This window comes from Littorina saxatilis, linkage group LG5 (genome assembly GCF_037325665.1).
Source record: "Littorina saxatilis isolate snail1 linkage group LG5, US_GU_Lsax_2.0, whole genome shotgun sequence".
In the NCBI taxonomy this organism is placed as follows: Eukaryota; Metazoa; Mollusca; class Gastropoda; order Littorinimorpha; family Littorinidae; genus Littorina; species Littorina saxatilis.
Window position 1 is genome coordinate 31,653,156 of NC_090249.1, and position 20,253 is coordinate 31,673,408.

General features: G+C 41.6%; 2 protein-coding genes across 2 annotated transcripts in view; both read right to left on the bottom strand.

Annotated features, from left to right (window-relative positions):
* The window catches only part of LOC138966866 (zinc finger SWIM domain-containing protein 5-like), a 58,932-nt gene extending 52,068 nt beyond the window's left edge, over positions 1 to 6,864 (bottom strand). The window contains exon 1 of the mRNA XM_070339241.1: positions 6,510 to 6,864. Coding sequence (XP_070195342.1) covers positions 6,510 to 6,864 — 355 coding nt within the window. The remainder of the gene's footprint in view (positions 1 to 6,509) is intronic.
* Positions 6,865 to 10,014: 3,150 nt separating this feature from the next.
* On the bottom strand, positions 10,015 to 20,206 carry LOC138966867 (DNA-directed RNA polymerases I, II, and III subunit RPABC1). Its single transcript, XM_070339242.1, has 8 exons — positions 20,042 to 20,206; positions 18,584 to 18,672; positions 17,804 to 17,865; positions 13,987 to 14,126; positions 13,014 to 13,094; positions 12,065 to 12,123; positions 11,468 to 11,546; positions 10,015 to 10,500 (listed from the first exon to the last, which is right to left on the bottom strand). The coding sequence occupies exons 1-8, from the start codon at positions 20,096 to 20,098 to the stop codon at positions 10,435 to 10,437; spliced, it is 633 nt and encodes a 210-aa protein (XP_070195343.1). The 5' UTR covers positions 20,099 to 20,206; the 3' UTR covers positions 10,015 to 10,434.
* Between the last annotated feature and the right edge of the window lie 47 nt (positions 20,207 to 20,253).

Below are 20,253 nucleotides of genomic sequence, written 5' to 3' on the forward strand. Positions count from 1 at the left end.
GCGGGGCGACTAGAAAGGCAGACAAGAAGACAGAGAGAGAAAAAGAAAGAAAGGCAGAAACTTGGAAAGAGGGTGCAAAGAAGACAAACTTGAAAACGTATTACCAAAGGTGTGTAGCGTAAGGTCTAGAGGGGCCTTTCAGCTGGACAACAAGAAATGACATTTTAAACAACCAGACGTACACTATTGAGAATCAGACAGGAACACAAGGTGTCGGGGTCACGGGTGGTGGAAAGTGTGAGAGACATGACACTGGTATTTGGTCATGTTGGAGAAGCTGTATGTGTGTAAAATACCACTCTGCATTCCCTCTGTGAGAGTGTGTACAGTGAAAAAAATGTATCACTATTATACACGCTTCCTCACGTTCGTGTCAAAACCACATGCTTCCCAAGTCTTCCAACACTGTCACATTACGTTCCCTAGTTTTATGTACATACAACAACCTCAGTCCTCCAGGCCCCAAACCCATCAACCCAAAATCAGCCTGCAGCCTTTCAGTAGACAGTGCAACATGACAATTTCCAGACATAAATTGATACTCCCGACCAGAACCAGTGACAGAACACTTCACCCCTAGGGAGAAAGATTGCTCGGTGGTCAGCGTAACGTTCAATCAAGCGTTGGGCGGCTTGTCTACAGATGCGAAAACTAGCCCTCAAACAACCACTTACCTCCCCCACCCCCTCTCCTAAAAAACTAGCCCACACACAACCACTTTCTCTCTATTTCTCTCGTGAAATCGAGCCCTCAAACAGCCACTCAATTCTTCTCTCATTTTCAGCCTCCCTCCTCACCCACACTCTTTCTCGCACCCCAGGAAATGAGCGTTTGAGTCCTCGGGACAGTGTAAATGTATGTCGAAACTTGACACAGTCGGCCCTTTCGCGTCATCCGGTACAAAAGATTTCAAGCCACTCGGTCTTAATTCCAACCCCCGGGGGTCTAGCACTTTATCTCGCATACAACACAGCCAAGACTCAGTGTATAGTATTAGTAAACTGTGTATAGTTTTAACTACAACAGTATAAGTAGAGGTGGTGCATACAGAGAGAGAGGGGTAAATGGAAACACAAGTTCAACCATCGCTACCAGAATTAACAAAGCCTGCGAGTTAGAATTATAAAGAGAGACGGGAAAGTGGTGCAGACAGACAAAAAAGACACTGTCATATATATTTCGTACACATTAGCAAAACTCGAGGTAAAAAATTGATAGAAAAAGAAGGCCGCAAGAAGACACTATCAAGTAGATATGGGGAAAGCTATGAACGCAGAGACCGACACAAAGAAGAAAAAAAACATAATCAAGCCTAGTTGTTGGAGGAAAGAGGACACCTGACAATAAAAGGTAGACAAGGGAAAAGTGGCTTGCAGAAACAGACATATATATAAGGAAAATGACACCAATAAACTGTAGGTCTTAGTACAACTTCGGACTTGAGCGTTTCCTGCAGCTTAACGGGTCAAGCACCCACCTAATGCCCCTGATCTTGTAAGGCCTAATCAAGGCAGGTGTGAACTGGGCACTGGTCAAGGCGGCCAAATTTCACCCCACCTCCTCCGGTCGATTGAGCGCGAGATACGGTGACGCAACACACCCCGCGGACTCGTGCCACGAATATTTTCGTGGGGGAAAGGGGGTGGTGGTGCGAACGGGGGTGGGGGAGTGAAAACGGCACACTCGTCGACCTCACTCATTACATCACTCGCTTGACTGCGCTGGGCCCTTTGCACCTGACTTTTGACGCGCCACAATGTCCCACCTGACTGAGAATTGATGAAGCGCCAGTGGCCGCCCCCCACCTTTGCCTGTGCTTGATTGACGACGATTTCCCGTGCAAAGCTACACAGGAGGCTTGACGTGTACCCTCCAACACTGTCATCAAGGAACGTCAAATTGGGGGACTGGATATTTTCATCACTGTAGAGATACAGGATCTGATCGCGGGAATTGATTAGCCTTGCCTGAAGTCACAGAAAACTTTAGCTCCTTCGCCTGTCAAAAGACCCAACCTGCACAGGGGACAAAGACACGCCTGTTTCTTGATGGTTCAAGGAAACACAAGATCTGTTCCTTTGTACACAGTCATGAAAGCATGAGGCTTGTTTTAATTTTTTTTACACTGTCATCTGGCAACATCAAATTGGTGGACTAGATATTTTTGTCAGCCTGAAGGTACATAATCTGATTGTTGGAATTGATTAGCCTGAAGTATCTGAAAACTCACAGTGACACAGGTATACCTGCTCTAGCTGTCTGAGGCAAACACACAATCCCTGCTCTTTTCGTACACCTCCAACCTTAATGTATGTTTCACAACTTATACATTCCGTGCTTGAAAAATGTGCATCTACACTGCTGTCACTGTCAGATTTACACGAATTTTGAAAGCTTTGACTTTGCAAATACACAGTACCTTGATAGTTGTAGAATTAAGAATAATCTTACACCTACACACATGTGATAAACTTCCCTCCTAGGAAAAAATATCAGACTCATGTCTCGCACACATCCAATACTGTTAAAAGGCGAACACACCATACGACTGCTTGGCACATGATAAACACAAGCCGTCCTCTGTTGAAAACACTGACACATCAGGGCTCCCCAAACTGTGAGTCCTATGTGCATTCAGTACCTGTCGGTTTCAGACTTTTGCTGTCAGCTAAATCTGAAGAAAAAAACACCAATGCCAAATTCACGCAGTAACAACATTGGAAAGGAGGCTGGAGCAGATGCAGCTGGGCCCAGCAAAGTTTCTTTGAATATAAAAAGCACTGGTTGCTAGCACAAAGGAAACAACATATGTTTTCAGTAAGAATGGAAGCAGAACAACACATAGATTGGCTTCCATCTGAAACTTGGAAGTGATGACCATGGATTGACACCTGACAACAATGCATCGAAGTCTGGTGCGTTTGATGTGTCCAAGCGCATGTTTTCCATTCAACAAGACCCTTTAAAACTCCCCTGAGGGGTCCATGGACCCTCTAAAAATTCAATGTGGGGCTCCCGGGACCCCCTAGGTTGGGCATCCATGGGGAGCACTGAACATACAATGTTTCAACAAATACTGTTAGATAGTGTTACAAACAGTATTACATTTACACACACATCCACTTATTCTATCCCAATTAGAGATTACACTTAGGTAAGTTATGCACATAGGATTCACAGCTATACATTGAAATGCAACTCTCTGAAATGTAAATCTTGTAACATACACTTCTAGTTCTACCCCTTTAGTGCTTGTTTGTAACCTCCAATCAAAAAAACCCAATCCAGCATTATAAAGTTCTATGTGAGTTCTTGGAGTTGCACACATGTGTACTACATCTGCCGGGTCTGTTTGTAAAGCCCTCTTTTCCCCTGCAGTGATGTTCCGAGGCGTCGGTCATCGGTCATAGACCGATCTAGGTTGTAAAATGACCGATTGCAAACACCTCTGTCCCGTCAAATGTCCGATCCGATCGCGAAGTCAGCGGTCATTGTCCGATAGTATTACGTCTAGAGCGGTCACTGCAAGAAGAATCTGTACAAACTGAAGTATCAAACCCCGTTAAAACGAGTTCGAATCGGGGCCTACTTGAACTTCAATTTTCACTCTCGGTCGAACAATAACACAAGGGACGCAACTCTCGACCGAACAATATTACAAGAGCCACAACTCTCGCTACTTTTGACAGCGACACTTTACTTCCGCCGCCACATTTCTGCAAAGATGCCGCCGAAGAAAAAGGTTTGCGTGGGAAAAGGGCAGACACTTTTGAGTGGCTTTGTTAAAAAAAAGGACGACACGGACAGTCAAGTTGCAGGGCCTTCGGCCCCGTCGGAGACTGAAGCCTCAGAAGGTGAGCCAATAGATCTACATGGGTGAAAGCTATCAAAATCAAATTGACTGAAAATTTTTTGAGGCAGGGGTCCAGGGGCCGCCCAGGCCCTGGCGGGGTACGGGGCAGGGCCCCGTTAGGGGGTCCAGGGGGGCAACGCCCCCCGGCCGAAAACGAATTTTTGCATTATACATTGTGATTTTGTGGCCTTTCCTGGCAAAACAATACACTTTTTGTCACTATCATGCAGGTCAAAAAAATACCTTCAGATTCTAATGATATGGTAAAAAGGGTAAACAAAATCAAAACAATTCACAGAAGTAATCATTTTTCTTTTGTATCTTTTCACACTTGCATCTTCCAACACAACGACACAATTGATAACAATTAACATTGACAACAGCCAATTACTAAATGAAATAGAAACTGAACAACTGAACAACTGAAATAAAAGTTCGAAATATTTAATTATAAGAAGCAAACATTGCCAGACAGGCATTGAAATAAATGATGAAACAGAATGTCACACATGCAAACAGCATGATGTAGCACTGCACAAAGTAGCAACTAAGCAGTAGCATCTCTTATAGTGCAAAGTTCTCAAGGAAAAGCACTTGAGTTTCAAGCACCAAACTTATCACACACAGTTTTAGTTTCATGAACTCCAACCAGTCCCATCGCCTTTGTTGGCTAGACCAGCATCAATAAGATCTGTCCATGCGTTTTCCGCAGAAATCATGTCACCACTTCGTAATGCCTGCCAAAACGCGAGAACTTTTTTTTTTATCGTGATGCAGAGCGAATCCGAAAGCGAAGAAACCTCACCTACGGGGTTTACCGCATAGCAGTTCGAAAACGCGTTCCGCTTAAAAAAAAAAAAAAAAAAAAAAAAATTTTTTTTTTTTTTTTTTAATAAAAATTGCGGATTGACGGAATTTCCGTCAGACTTATTTTCAGATTGACGGATTTCAGTCAATTGACGGGCTACTTTCACCCATGGATCTACAACCTCAGGAAGAGACGCAGGAAGAGGCGCAAGAAACGAAAGGGGCGACCAGAAATCGCACTCGTCTTGCCAGTCCATACAGCTGATGTGGAAAGAGGCTTCAGTGCCCAGAACAATATCTTGACCGCGAAGAGAAACCGCCTGCTCACTGAGACACAGAACATGTTGTTGAAGCAGAAGATAGAGGGGGAGAAGTAGAGGGATGATCAATACCTTTTTGACATTGTTTGCAGATCTATGGAAGTTAAAGAAGGATAGAAAGCTGTTCAAGCTCACTGAAAATGATCACGTGTGACATTCTGAAGTGTGTGAAAGATCACTTGTCACTTGTGACATTAATTCTGAAGCATAGTGTGTGTGAGTGTGTGTGTGTGTGTCTGTGCGTGTGTGTGTGTGTGTGTGTCAGTGTGTGTGAAAGATCACTTATGACATTCTGAAGCATGTGTCTGTGTGTGTGAAAGTAACCCTACTGAACACTGTTGCATTTAAAATATTAAAATAAATTTGGAACTGTTCAGTTTTTATTTGCCTTTAGGGCCTATTCATATATTCTCAGTCATCTAAAAAGGTTAGGTGCCATGATTGGTTCGCTTGATCTGAATGTCCTATTGTGTTTTTGTAGACATGATGTCCTATTAGTTTTTTGATTCAGGACATTTTGTCCTGTTGCCCTCCAGTCCTAGGAACATCACTGCCCCTGTGAACCAGCTGGGCAGAGTTTTTCTAGCCTGAATGATCCCTGTCTAACAAAGTAAACTCTGTGAGAGAGGGCCAAAGATGAAAGCTGGAGGGGGATGAGCATCCAGTGCCAAACTAATTGTTCCCAGCACTGGAAAAGTCTGTCAGTCAGTACCAATTTGTAGTCCCGGATACCCCCCTGTTATCACAGTGTTGCCAGCTCACTCTAATTTAGTTATCAAATTTCCTCCACTAACAGACAGCAAGGGAAAGAAGGGAGAGGGAAAGGCAGACAGAAGGGTGGGGGGTGTTAAGAGACTAACACATAAAAGCTGCATGACAGCGCCATGTGCTCGGCTGCTTTGTGATGTGGGGGTTGCTTTTCCCTGAAAATGTCAGTTTAGTTTTCTTTTCCGCCATCACGTTACACAGGGAGAAACAGGGGAAGGAGGGAGCGCTGGCAAGCCCGTTAGTTTACACCATACTTTCCGTTCCTACCCTGCCCTAGCTGCTCTCCCTGGCCAGCCTTTTGAACTGCGACGGGCAGTCATATGCACGACTACTGCCGATCAACACATCTGTTCCCGGCCACACAAAGCCCTGTATTGACCCATGTTTGTTCCCTGCTGATCACTTTACGCGACAACACGCTGCTCGCCGATGCTCAATTGTTTAATCAATATTAATGTCATTAACAAGTTTCGGGCCGCAAGAAAACAAAGGCGATTAAAAAGGAGGAAAAGCACTGGGGCTCACAGCCTTGTGTCGGCAAGGTCGCGGGAAGTAGGGCCCACACACGAAGGCGTCCAAGTTTGTTTCCTCATGAACAGGCGAATTTTCTCAACAAAATCAGAGTCGGAGAAAGAACCAAACTGACACAGACGAATCACATCCCGCTATCGAGTTACGTTGCTATTGAACAGGGGGGAGTGGAAGGGAGGTGGGAATTTGATACGACTTGAATTGAATGAGAAGAAACAAAATGTACCAACCTATTTGAAGCACACTTGACACACATCCATTATCCAACAGTCTGACTCCTTGGTGGAAAGGTAGTTTTTGATTTTCCGTGTTTTCCTTGCCATTGTTTGCATATGAAGAGTACATGTAAATATCCCTTTCATTTCGAGGAAAGGACCAGAACACAATCCTGTTTTGCACGGGCTCAGGAATCCGGTCATACTGCTGCTCAATCCTTTGAAATGGGATGTTTTCTGCTACCACTTTGGCACATATGTCTAAGAGAGACTCTGGTTGTCTTGGATGTCTCCGGTTTGAGACCCCAGACCCGTTCTCTACCCGAAAATGACAGGAACGGGAGGGGCAGTGTCTCTTCGCAGCCGCCATGAGTACCCATCTGATCGAATAGAGATTTCTTGCACATGCGCAGAGAAATTAAAGGAGAACACGTGCGCATGCGCAAACGTGATCCGCATTGAGAATCCAGGGTTCGGGCCTGTGGGAATCCCTTTGGGAAACCCCTTGCTGTGAATGAACTGTCAACTTTGCCCGTATCGCGCATAAGTAAAGCGGCTATCAATCACTTTACAACTTTACCTATGTCAACAACTACAAAACAGATTTATCTTCCGCGAAACAAGACCGATGAAGTTTTACTAATTATGCGTGTAAAATGTTGGCATATCATAAGAAATGCAGTTGGGGTGCAGATAAACTGTGGAAACCTGCCGTCACTGCATTCCACACGGACGGACTTCAGGAGGTTTGGGCAATAATTTTATAGGTCCCGGGTTGCGGAGCGTTCATGAGGGCACTCCTTCGCCCAGTGCCCGGGTGCGGCGGTTTCTCTTTGACAATGTGAATTACTCGTTCAACCTTCTCATTCTCTTCTGGCTCTTTGAACGCGTCACACACTCCTGCTAATCCTGGAACTGACCGAGAGAAGGGCGCGTCACTATAGTCGCAGGTGTTATTTCTGAGGAAGAGCTAGTACTGCGGAAGAGCCCGTGTGGCATTTACCTGAATCGAATAGTTTGCTGGTTCAGCAAGCAAAATGCCGTACGAGAGTGGCACCGTGGTGGCCACTCGGCAAGCGGGAGCGCAAACAGATAAACACAAGTGGCTCATATTTGGCATGCCTGCTTTTGCCAGTAATTCGCATGCTTGACCTGATAAACGCCAAGGCGGTTTGGGTTTCGAGTGTATGTAGCTAAGCAACGTTTGTGTTTCAGTTTGAGGTTTACCCTTATAATCCTGGTGGTATGGCAAGAATGTGTATTGTTTTATTTTTTGTTAAAGGCCAGAGACTCATGCGTGTGGCTACGGTGTGGTGGTGTACTGCAATGGCACGTGGCTCACGCGGGATTTACTGCACTAATGGCGATTGATAACAAATATTAACGTGTGCTAGGATGACCAAGAAGCTGACATTGATTGACTAGTTGACATGTCATGACGTCTGATTAAAGCCCCCAGGACTACTACATTGCCCACACACACACCGACAGATTACCACAATCTCACAATGCATGACGATAAGTAAAACTGACATATACACATATACATGCACACACAATCTGGGTTTGAGACCAGGGGGGGGGGGGGGGGGGGGGGTTACAGGGGTTCCGGACCCCCCCCCCCCCCCCTGTCAAAAAAAAAATTAATACTAACTTTAAAAGAAATAATGAGTGGCTGCTGACACCAGTTGATCATGTTTAAAATCAAGAATAAGCCATAAATTGTTCATAAAATAGCTAAAACTCTTCAGCTTCCCCAGACCCCCCAACGGGGCCTTGCCCATGTACCCCACAAGGGGTCTTCCCCACCCCAGGTTGTAACCCCCCCTCTGGCTTAACTGCTCCGCCTCTGGAGACTAAAGATCCCATAGTTTTTCAGAAGAAACAAAAGTAATGTCATCAATTAATCTTTAATTATTTTTGTTTTGTTAAAAGAGAGTAACTAAAGTGACCGACCCTTCCAACCTTTTCTGGAAAACACAATTTACATTTTCAAGCACCTGTGTTTCAAACCCAGTTGACCCACAAGGTTCCAGGCAGGGGATTTCCGATTATGCTAAGTCAGGTTTGACCCATTCAACAAAACATAAACGCCAACAAGGTAGTGCTGTTATGTTGTCTGATGCTCTTAAAAAGATTGATTATAATACTAAATTATGAGTTTGCTTGTCAATATTTCTAAGGCATATGCCAAAAAGAGAAAAGAGCAGTTGTGTCATATGGTAGGGAATGCAAGCTTGAGAGAATGCAACCCCCTTTAACAAGAAATTCCTACGAGGTAGGAAAAACACCCCCGTCAAAGGGAAATAACCTTCTCAGTTGGTGGCAGTGACTGAGTGAGAATGGTTATTTCCCTTTGACCATGAAGATGTCCCTGTATAAGTCCTTGTATAATTTTAATCCACCAATAACTCCCTAACCGTGTGTTTGACGGGTCCCAATTTTTGAAAGGACCGTCTCAGGAATGTATAGAACCTGTTCACCAAGTTTGGTGACGATCGGTCCGTTCATTCTTGAGATCTATATGCGAACACAAACACACAAACACCCAAACAAACACATCGAGCGAAACCTATACACACCCCTATACCGGGGGTGTAATAATGGTTCACGTTTTCAAGCACTTTGGATTGCTAAATAGTTAGATCTTTTAGCAGGAAATTCAGGCTTGAGAGGGTGCGACACCCTATAATGGTTGATTTTTTACAAGCACCTGGATTGCAAAAGAGCAGTTAGCAGGGGCGGATCAGTTGCTTTGTAAGGGGGGGTGCACTTTGAATCGAAAGTGAATGTGATGGGCACGAAGCGCCCGAATTTGCTAGGGGGGTCCGGGGGCATGCCTCCCCGGAACATTTTTTGGCTCAAAGAAGCAAAATGGTGCCATCTGAACTTATAAATGGTCATAGAATCAGCTTTCCAAATTTTTTTTTTTTTTTTTTTTTTTGCTGGAGGGGGGGTGCACGTGCACCCTGTGCACCCCCCTCGCCCGCCCCTGGTTAGGTCATGTAGCAGGGAATGTAAGCTGAATGCAACCCCCTTTAAATAATGTTTGACGTTTTCAAGCACTTTGGATTGCTAAAGAGTAGTTAGATCTTAAAGCAGGAAATTCAAGCATGAGAGGGTGCAACACCCTATAATGGTTGATGTTTTATAAGCACCTGGATTGCAAAAGAGCAGTTAGGTCATGTAGCAGAAAATGCAAGCTTGAGAGGGTGCAACACCCTATAATAGTTGATATTTTTCAAGCACCTGGATTGCAAAAGAGAATTTGAGTCATATACATGTAGTAGGAAATGCCAGCTTGAGAGGTTCCAAACCCTATCAGGTATAAGCATTGATTTTTGCCTCTGCTCAAAAATGGTGCATGGGGTCAAGAAAATGTTGAAGTATCCTGCCTTGTAACTCACACTTTGCATACGCTTTCAAAAGTGAAGGTCGAGGAAGTTTGGGGTAAAGAAGCAAAATAACAAAATACTTCTGGCACAGCCTCAAAACACACACAGAACAAAGAGACTTTTGGAGTTCAAGACATTTTATTTTCATGCCATCATAATTCAGCCAAAGCCTGTAATACCTTAGCTAAATTATGTAATTATACAAGTACCTGTTTTACATTTTGCTGCTGCAGACAGACAATGGAAATTGCAATCATTTTTGATATTGAACATGTGGTATGATGAACACTGCATTGGTAGTACTCACAACTCTCTGTCAGTCACACACATGCACACACACACACACACACACACACACAACCAATGTAGGATAAAAACCTCAAACATACTTTTTTTGTACATACATGCTTGCCAGATTAGCTGTGCACTCGAAAATTTGTTTTAATGTAACATTAATGAAATGTACTCTAAAGAACTGGCTGTATTGTATGGTACACGCACGCACACACACAGAAATGCTCAGCCATCAAAAAGAAGATGGGGTTTCACACCACCAATCTGTAACTGACGTAACGTCCAGCAGTCTCACTAGGTCTGATGATTTTCACCACCTGTGAACAATCGAAGGAAGCCATGAGTAAACTGCAAACCAAACATTTGTTCAAATCTGTTAATAACTTAAACAGCTGGTTTGTGTGTGGCTATTATGTGTGTATGTGTGTGTTTTACATCTACATATAATCAATAAATATGTGACTAACATGTTTTCTCAAGCCGCACTGTGCTGAAATCATTTTTTTAAATCAAATGTACTTGATTTTTTTGTCAAACAACCTCTGCACTGGTCCGGACTATGGGATTGCATTTTATCTTGGAAGCTCAAAGATGATATCACTAATTTGTTCATTAAAAATCAGTTTGAAAATATTGCAACATGAATTCCAAAATGGTTTGGACAAATATGTACACAAAATGTGTTTTAATTGAAAATGTGCTCACAAATAAAGAAAATCCTAGTGCAAATTAGGTTCAGTTGGCGTTCCACAACGACCATCCCAAGTATCCTAGACGAGATTTTTCCTTTAGACGATTCACCTTTCCGTATTGACCCTCTGTCTGTAACAACCACTTTTGGTCGGTCACTTGGTAGGTCATCATTGACACCTTTGACCGTGTAACTTTTGTGGTGCAATATAATAAAAGTGGCTGCAGTCACGCAGAAGAACAGAATAGGATTTTTGGAAAGCTTGTACAATGCTGTTTTAGTTAATTAAGTCTAAATGAAAAATGTAAAAGAAACTCCAATATATTAATCAATACAGTGGAACCCCCCTTTTAAGACCTCCCAAAAATCTGGGAAAATCAGGTCATAATAAAAGAGTCTTAAAATAGGGGTAAATCTACAGAGGTTATGAACAGAAAATCTGATAAAATAGGTTCTTAAAAGGGAGGGAGTCTTAAAATGGGGGGTCCTAAAAGGGGGTTCCACTGTACCTCAGAAGAGGTCCCATCCTCTTTCACCATACTTTTTAATTTACACGTGTATAACAAACAAAAAATCAAATCATAATCATGTACCTGTCCTCGCTTGAGGCCAAAATATCGAGCAACTGGGTCACCCTGCTGAATCCTGGGAAGCTGTGACTCTTTCAGTTTACTGGTTTCAAGTCAAAGAAAAGACAACCACTCATTCAACAGTAAACTACAGTGACACTTACAGAGAGAATACTGTCAAACCAGCACAAAAATATGAAAATAAAGCTGTATCAATTTTGAATCAAAAAACAAGAAAGTGAATTGGTTGTTAGACGTTTAATCACTCAAGGCTGCAAAAAGAAACTCAAGACAGTTTTTAAATCATGGAGTGGAGGGAATAAGCACGGGTTTGTTATTCTCTTTGAAAATATGTCAAATGAAGAAGGGCTATGCAACCCTTGAATAAGTACAAAAACAGTCACTTTAACACAAGTACAAGTGTTACTGCCTTGATGAAAAAATGCACAATGTCCGCTATACGCAGAGTTGTAACGAACTTAAAGTACAAAAAAAAAAGCCTCTCTCTTTCTCTCGCACATACACAATTTCCCTTGTTACTCCCTTCAATGACAAGGGATATGAACAAAGCTACTCAATAAACATTGCAGTGAGAAGCCATATATGTATTGCAAAGGATACTATCTGGCAAGCAGCTCTACCTTTTCCTCTGGAGTCATCACCACATGTTCTGGCACCAGCTGCAGACGAACAGTTCTCAATCTTAGTTCCAAAAATATTTGCAACAGAACTGCACAGCATCTAAACTAACAAAGCCTCAAGTAGAAGTGTTAAGTGTGGCTAACATTAATCATAATCTTGCAATTTAATTCAAACTGTACTCTTGTCATCCCCATCCCAATCAAAAAGCTAGACAACAGTAATGTGCATTTTGTAGAGCAAAATCAAAGACTTGGTGCAGTGATTATGCTTCCCCAAAACCTACTTCCAAGCATGCTCCCCCAAAAAAATCAAATGCATAACTCAGTACATGGTGTTCTACAGCAGTCAGTAAAGTGAGCTACACGTGAGTGCACAGACTACCTCTAGAGAAGTACAGATAAGGGACTTAACAAAGGAGCTGTACCTTGTATGTTATCAAAGATCAACAGACTATTGTCCCTTGTGTTCATTGTCATTTAACATGTGTGCTATTATCCACACACAAACCTGAAATTAGGGTGCAAAACGCCCAACGGGAGATGCTAGGTAATGGAGTAGTGCCCCCTCCCCCACCCAAGAAAAATGTGTAATGAAAAATGAAAATCTGTGCAATTTGGTGCATTGTGGAAGAGATTTTGAGTAACCTCAAAATACTCAGCACATACTTTTGAAAAAAAAATTTCCAATCTGGAAGAATTAAATTTTCAAAAATACAGCAACTGAATTTCAGTCTCAGACGGATAAGTAACACCCATGATCCAGACGAAAATGCGACAAATTCTGAAATCATTATTCAACAAATTCAGATCTTGGCTGCATGAAATTTATTTCAAATGCAGCACACTGTAAAGATCCCCCCAAAGAAGCTCTCGTTCACACAGAGAAAATTTATTTTCTATCTTAAATTGCAGCATAATGTTCTTCTCACCATGTGTTCAGTGATGTTGACCAACAGTTCTGTTTCAATGAACTGCTCCAGGATGTACTTGGGTGCCATTTCCACCAGAGCCTGCACACAAAGCAACACAAACCTAAACGCACTGCAAGGCTTATCAGATTTTCAACATGTGCAAGTGTATTTCTACATGTATCATTGAACATCAGAGTGTAAAATGTATAAACTGCAAAAGAACAAAAACGACAGATTTTTTTCAAAAGGTAGCTATTAATAACTGTGCTTGTAGAAAATACAATGACCTATGAACTAACCCTGCATAAAGAGATATATTTAACTGTAAAAAAAAAAGTGAATTGATGAAGCCAAAAATAAAGCTCACAGGAAAATACATAAACAAAATTATTTTTTCAAACGAGTGGGTCTGTAGCTCAATTGGTAGTGCGCTGACTTTGTAACCAGTTCGTTCCTGTAGGTGTTGGTTTCAGGTCCAGATATGGCATGGGATTTTTTATTTTATTTCGCAGAGTCAACATTCAGTGCAGTCTATAAGCGGACGGAATCGTACCTCCCTTATGTGTAAGTGCATTCAAAAAGACTGATGCACATGCTAAAGATCCCGAGGTCTCAGTGAAAGTTTTGGGACTTGGAAACACAGATACCTAGCATGCCTACCTTTCAAAACCGAGTCATGCTGGGCAGGGTAAAAAAAAAAGGTGTGGCTCACAAGGTCAGGAATGCAAAATAAGAAATATTTTTATCCTTCCAGCAGAATCTGTACCTGTACTAGATCCACGATGGAGTTCAAAACACAACACTTGTATAATGTTCAGCCTGCTTACAATGACATTCAGCTAGTAAAACTAGGAACCTGATTCATTATGTTACAAAGGTAACCAAAAGAATGACTCATTCCAATCTCTCTCACTCGCACACCTCAAACAGCATACCACACTTCGCCCCAAAAAGAGATCATTTCTGTGTATTCACATCCCATAGAGAGTACCTGCTTAGCAGAGGGGGTCATCCCAGTCTGTACAACAATGCAGGCTCTCATGATGTTATCTTGCTGCATCTGTTGGCAGTACGCCTTGATTGTCTTGATCCCCACCTTCGGGTCGTCAGGGAAGAACACGAACATCTGATCTGCACACAGACAAACATTATATCAAGAAGATTGCCAAGAAAGTCCATGATGTTGCATCAAAGGAAACATGAGTGGTCTTATGACCAAGGGAAGTAAGCGCTCTAAATCAGATCTCTACCAGATCTATAAACAGCGCTTGCCTTATTTTTTTGTATAAAGATTCTCATGACAAAGAGAGATGGCTTAATCACAGCAGAATTTACTTCTTGTGAACTCCATCATAACAGACATTTTGTGTTGTATTGAATAAATTTCAACACCCCAGTCATTCACATATATTTTGTACCTGTCAAGTTGCTCACTGTGACAAGTCTACTTACAGCAAACTCTTTCCCTTGCACAGTGGATCCCTCCTTTTGAGTTCGCCCCACTTATTATGCTGTCTCCGATTTGCTGATCATAATGTCTGTATTGTAAAACTCTCTCTCTCTCTATCAGATTTTTTGCCAACTTCAAATGGGGTTGACCCTATCTCTCAATTATTGAGAATTACAATGTAGACAGATGTCAAGGTCAAACCATGCTGAAACTGATGACAAAGATAGTTAAGGCAGCAGTGGTTTTTCTCATATGTTCCATGTGTTGACTGTACATTTTTGCCTGTATTGAGCTTTTAAGGAAAAGTACAGCACACAAAGAAAAGATAAGAATCATTATCAAGATGCTCTATTAGGATTACCAGATATCTGGCTCAAGTAACAAGCAGGGATACAATGAAAGATATCTGGTTAGAACTCTGTATCAACTGTTGACGAATAGTCTTCAACGATGCTTTTCATAATTTCATTATCTTCCAGTAGATTTTGAACTGCCTGAAACCTTGGAACCTAACAGAAAGCCACAAACGGCTAGTGTGGAGAAAACAAATAGGGAAACAACAACCATGGTGAGCTCAATAATGAGAACAACAATCATGTGTGTGTAAAATAAACGAATAATAACAGCCACAAAATCCTGATGCAATCTGTTGACAGTGTTCAGTTGTTGTGACAAGCAAGTATAGTATTCTTGATGCCAAACAAGTACACAGCTAAGGACACAAAGCAATGATGATGCTCAAACACAATATCTGTTGCTGTCCAGGGTTTAAAGGCCAATACACATAACTAAAAAAATTTAAAAAATCATGTGCTGATTGAAATTAATACATCTCATGCATTTTTCTGATCTTTAAATCATGGACAATGACCTCTGTATTGTAAAATATGTGAAGCTGCATTCTTAAAAGGCATTTCAGTGTTTCAATTCTTTCTAAAATTCTTTCTGTTAAAATGTGATGTACTTGTATTCCCCCAAACATACTGTGGATTTACGGTACGTGTGTGTGTGTATTTGTATTTGTGTGTGTGTGTGTGGTTTTGTTTCTGTGTTTGGTTTTGTGTGTGTGTGTGTGTGTGTGTGTGTGTGTGTGTGTGTGTGTGTGTGTGTGTGTGTGTGTGTGTGTGTGTGTGTGTGTGTGCGTGCGTGTGCGTACGTGTTCCCCCCCCTTTTATCTTTCTCCCCCCCCCCCCCCCCCTTATGAATGTGTATTACTTTTAGTCTGTATGCCTGTGCCCTTGACATCATCCAACCACTTCTCTCCCCTTTCATTCATTTCCGTTCCTAGAGTTCCTTCCCCTTTTTGCGTGTTTCCCCTCCATTTTCTTTCAAACCTTGTTCGTTCCGTGTTGCGTCTGCTTTTTGTTGTCTTTTGTGTTCTTGTTTTTTCTGATGAAGCTTCCAGAAGCGAAAATTCGTTATCGTCTTTGTATCGGTGAGTACAGTAATCCTTTGTTTTTTTAACTTTGTTCATCTTACCACAGCCACTTCGTTGTTTAGATTTAGATTCTTTCTAATGTCATGGTGTAATCTTAACAGCTCAATTAGGCAATAGTCCATACACTTTTCTTCTTCTTTTTTTTTTTTTTGGGGGGGGGGGGGGGGGGATGCATTATGGGTGCAGTATATAATTTTCCCAAAGCTCCAAGGATTAGAATTTTAATGAAGATACATGTAATGTCTGGTCTCATAATATAATCCTGTTGAGCTTGCTAAAGGTGAGACTTCCTTGTTTGCTGTCTGCCTTTGAGGTTATTAGTGGAAAACAATAGCATTCAGTTCCTGGATTAACACAAAGATAACAACCATAAGCACAACATATCAACCTGGTTTACAGATATGTTAGCAGCTCAGTTTATTGACTGTGGATTGTGGGGAGGCTGGGAGACTCCTAAAGATAACACATAAACATATCAACAAGAAAAGATATGCAGGGACAACATTGACAGTCACAATATCCAGCTGTAGAAGTGTATTGTTCAACTTGTTGACCCTGATCTCAACCCTAAGGTTCATCAGAGCAAAACAGAGCCAGCCTACTGCAGAGCCAAAAGCCCAGTCAGACAACAATGTTGAGTCTCATAATATATATTTGAACAACTTATTTGTGACATCAACGGAAAGCTAGTTTCCATGCCAAGCTGGACATTATATGATGGGGAAAACATTCTCAGATTACCAAACTTGTGTGAGATTTATTAGATAGGTCTCAGAATTTCAGGGGAAAATCATTGATAAGTGCTTGACATATCAATACAGATAGACACAACAGGGTTTATTAACAACGCTATGACACTTTAATTCTGTTTTATGATCACTATAAGACGTGTTCTGACAAAGAGTTGAGCATTACAGAATTAATGATAAGGCCTAAACAAAAAATAGGTGTGGTTACGGTAACCCGACCTACCCTATTTTTAGGGGCCGACCCTATAACTTTTTTTTACATTTGTCACAAAAAAAAAGGAAAAAAAAAAGAAAAAAAAAGAAAAAGAAAAAAAAAACGAGTGCAGAAAACGCAATGAAAGCGAAAGCGCTCGAGTCGCACACTTATTTCCCTGTCAAGTAGGTTTAATTTGTACACATTAGAAAAAAAAGTAAAAAAAAAAAAAAGTGATTGCCTACCTTCCTACCCTATTTTTTGGGGCTATGTTACCTTAACCACACCTATTTATTTTTTTTTTTTTGCCTAAGGTAAGGTCAGGGTGATAAATCACAAGCAGCAGACCCGTTTACCCTAACATTTTTAGTAATGGCCAAGTAAAACAATAGTAATGCAATGAACAAAATAGTAATCCAATGGTTATCAAACGCCAAGATTAGCCAAACCAACCTAATTTGAAGCAGATTTGAACATCATACTTCATAGTTTGGACACAAATGGACATTTTTGGGTTTAAAATGTGATAAAATTACTCAAAAATAATATAGGTAAAAAGGTCTGCAGCAGGTACATCTATATTCCAAAGAAGATAAGTACTTTGTACTTGTATGTAATTCTGCTTGCTGTTGACAAGCGCTTCTTCAGGGATGTGGCTTTGAGATATTTTCTTCGTCAAATTTGCTAAAATGGCAATAAACTATGACGAAGGTTTTGCCAATTTGTCAAATGGTAAGGCAGTCTTTAGTGTCACCTTTCTCTCACTGTTAAAGTTTTATAGATCTTCTTAAATGACAGAAAAGTTTTTCGCAATTTCAAAGAAGCTTCAGCGTTTTGTAGACTGCTGATGGCAAACAATGTTTCTGTGCTTGAAATTTTTTTTCTAAGACGGGCAATTACTACAATATTCAGATTTTGGTAACTGAAGGGTCTACTTTCATACTAATATAAATATAACCAAGTAAATGAGTTTCTCACCTGTAGGGTCATCATTGTGAGCCACCAACACAATCAGGTCCTTTCTTCTTGGTTTACCTTCACTAAAAGAATATAACAGGATAAAAAAAAAAGGAAAGTATAAAATGTTAGTTTACCGCCACTCAAGACCACATAATGTTGATATATCAGGTAATGTTGGAATCATTTGAGAGTTGTTTCCCAGATCCAGTTTTAACAACTGTGTTGTCATGATAAATAAACAACTTTTGTTGTTGTAAGAACAGCTTTTTGTAAACTACAGTGAACTGCCACACAAGGGCTTAATATTTATGTTAAAATATAATATTATGACAAGAACAGAAACTGAACATATCTATATGGGTATTACTATTACATAGTTTTTTTAATACAGAGAAAAACAGATTTCAAAAGATGAAAAGCAATACTGAAACAACATGAAACTGAAAAAATAATATTTAATAAGGCACACATATATATATATATATATATATGTAAACATGCAGGGATGGCCAAATCGTCCGCCCGATCGCCACGGGCGAGTAAAAAATCCGCCAGGCTAGTAGAAATTGCCTGGCAACTAACCCGGCTGGCCAGTGAAAATTCTGGTCAAATGCAACACTTGTGGTTGTAACATCGAGTTTCAAAGCCATAAGCACTGCAGATGCAGCAACTGTAACGGGCCAGCGAAATGTCTGGCGGGCTAGTGATTTTCTTGAAGTTACTCGCCCGGCTGGCGTTGAGATTTGGCCATCCCTGAACATGTATACACAGTTTGCACAAGTGCATGCATCTCTTTACCTTGGCTTGTCCCCATAAGTTTCTTTAAATGTGTCCAAAGTCTGATCCAACTCATCTTGTGTCACCAGATACCCCCTGTCGTGACAAAGCTGCAAAGAACAGTGAAGAACAATTAAGAATCTGAAGGAATCATCTGTTCTGAGTAAGTGAGTGTATCTGAAATATTTATATTTGGGGTGGAGATGTAGCTAAGTTGGTAGCGTGCTGGCTTTATTAGTTTATAACCAGTTTGTCGCTATCTGTATGGGCCAGGTATTTATATTTTCAAGTCAGTTTTGTACAGACTCAATCTTCCAGGTGTCCGAACACACACGTGTGCATGCATGTGCACAATACAGATCCCAAGCTACCACTGGACACAGCAAAGGTCTCAGGGCTAGGAAAACACAAATACAGGAAACAGAGAAAAAAAAGGCAGAAAAAACAGCTGAACTAATTTCCCAGAAATGACTCTTCTGAGCGAGTTTCTTGGGACAATTTCTCAGATAATTTTCTCTGTGTCATAAGTGATTGTCTGTCCTCTTAAAAGACTCCTGGGTCGAACTACAATGAATGTAACGGTTTTTTGTCATTAATAAAACGTTCCACTATAATACCATTCGTGTGGGTTTTTTTTAAATTTATTTTAAGTGTCAGTTTAGAGGAACGATAAATTGTTTTTAAACTGAAGGTGAGGCGATGGTATTTAGGACTGGACAAGGATGGAGAGAAAGGGGGAAGGAATGGAGATAGCGGATGTGGGATCCGCGGGACCTAGAAGTAAGGAGGGAGGGGGGAGGGTGTTGTAGTGGAGGTTTTGGCGCCAAACGTTCTGGCAAGTGAGTGCCAGAGGATACACGCACTTGCATTAACGGCAAAGCAGCAGCAGCAGCATTGAAGTGCGCGCGTCAGCAAGGGAACATTATTTGTGATCATGTTCGAAATAGAACAATGGTGTAAGGAGTCAAACCTTCCTTCAGCGGTGATCAGCGTCCTCGTCAAAGAGGGGTTCGATTCGTTGGCGGCCCTCAAATGTGTCGAGCCGGAGGATTTGGAATCTCTGAGTGCCAACATAAAAAGGGGGCATCTTGCCCTGCTTCGGGCAGGGATTAAAACCCTGCAAGCAAAGGATGGGGGAGGCCCCATGAGCAACGACACCGCCAGAGGTGCCAGTGGTTTGGCGGAATTGCTGGGGCGACTCAACATGGACGGTTCGCCAGTGACGCCGACAAGACCAAACGGATTAAAGATCATCGACTTCGTTTCATCCTCGTTGGCTGTGGAGGAGGAGGTGTCTCTTGGCGGAGGGGTGACAATCAAATTACCCAATACAAAGCGTCAAGGAGCGGAAGTTTAAAGCAATGTTTGATCATGATCTGATCCTGTGTGCAGGCTAGAGATAGGGAGAGAGAGAGTAAGAGGTTTCCCATGACTTTGTAATTGTACCCCCAACTGAAAAATCAGCACAGCAAACCGCACCTGCATGACAGTTTTTCTTATCCTCCATAGTTTATGTGTTTCCTGTTCGTCGTCCATGATCAATTCTCGCTCTTATTCGGCACAAAACAGGTCAGTTTGCTTGCTTACGCAGACCACATGTAAATACAGCAGCCATGCACAAAATTCATGCAAAGTTGATATTTCCACAGTTTCGCACAATGCATTATTCTTTTGGCTTGTGCGTTTTTCAG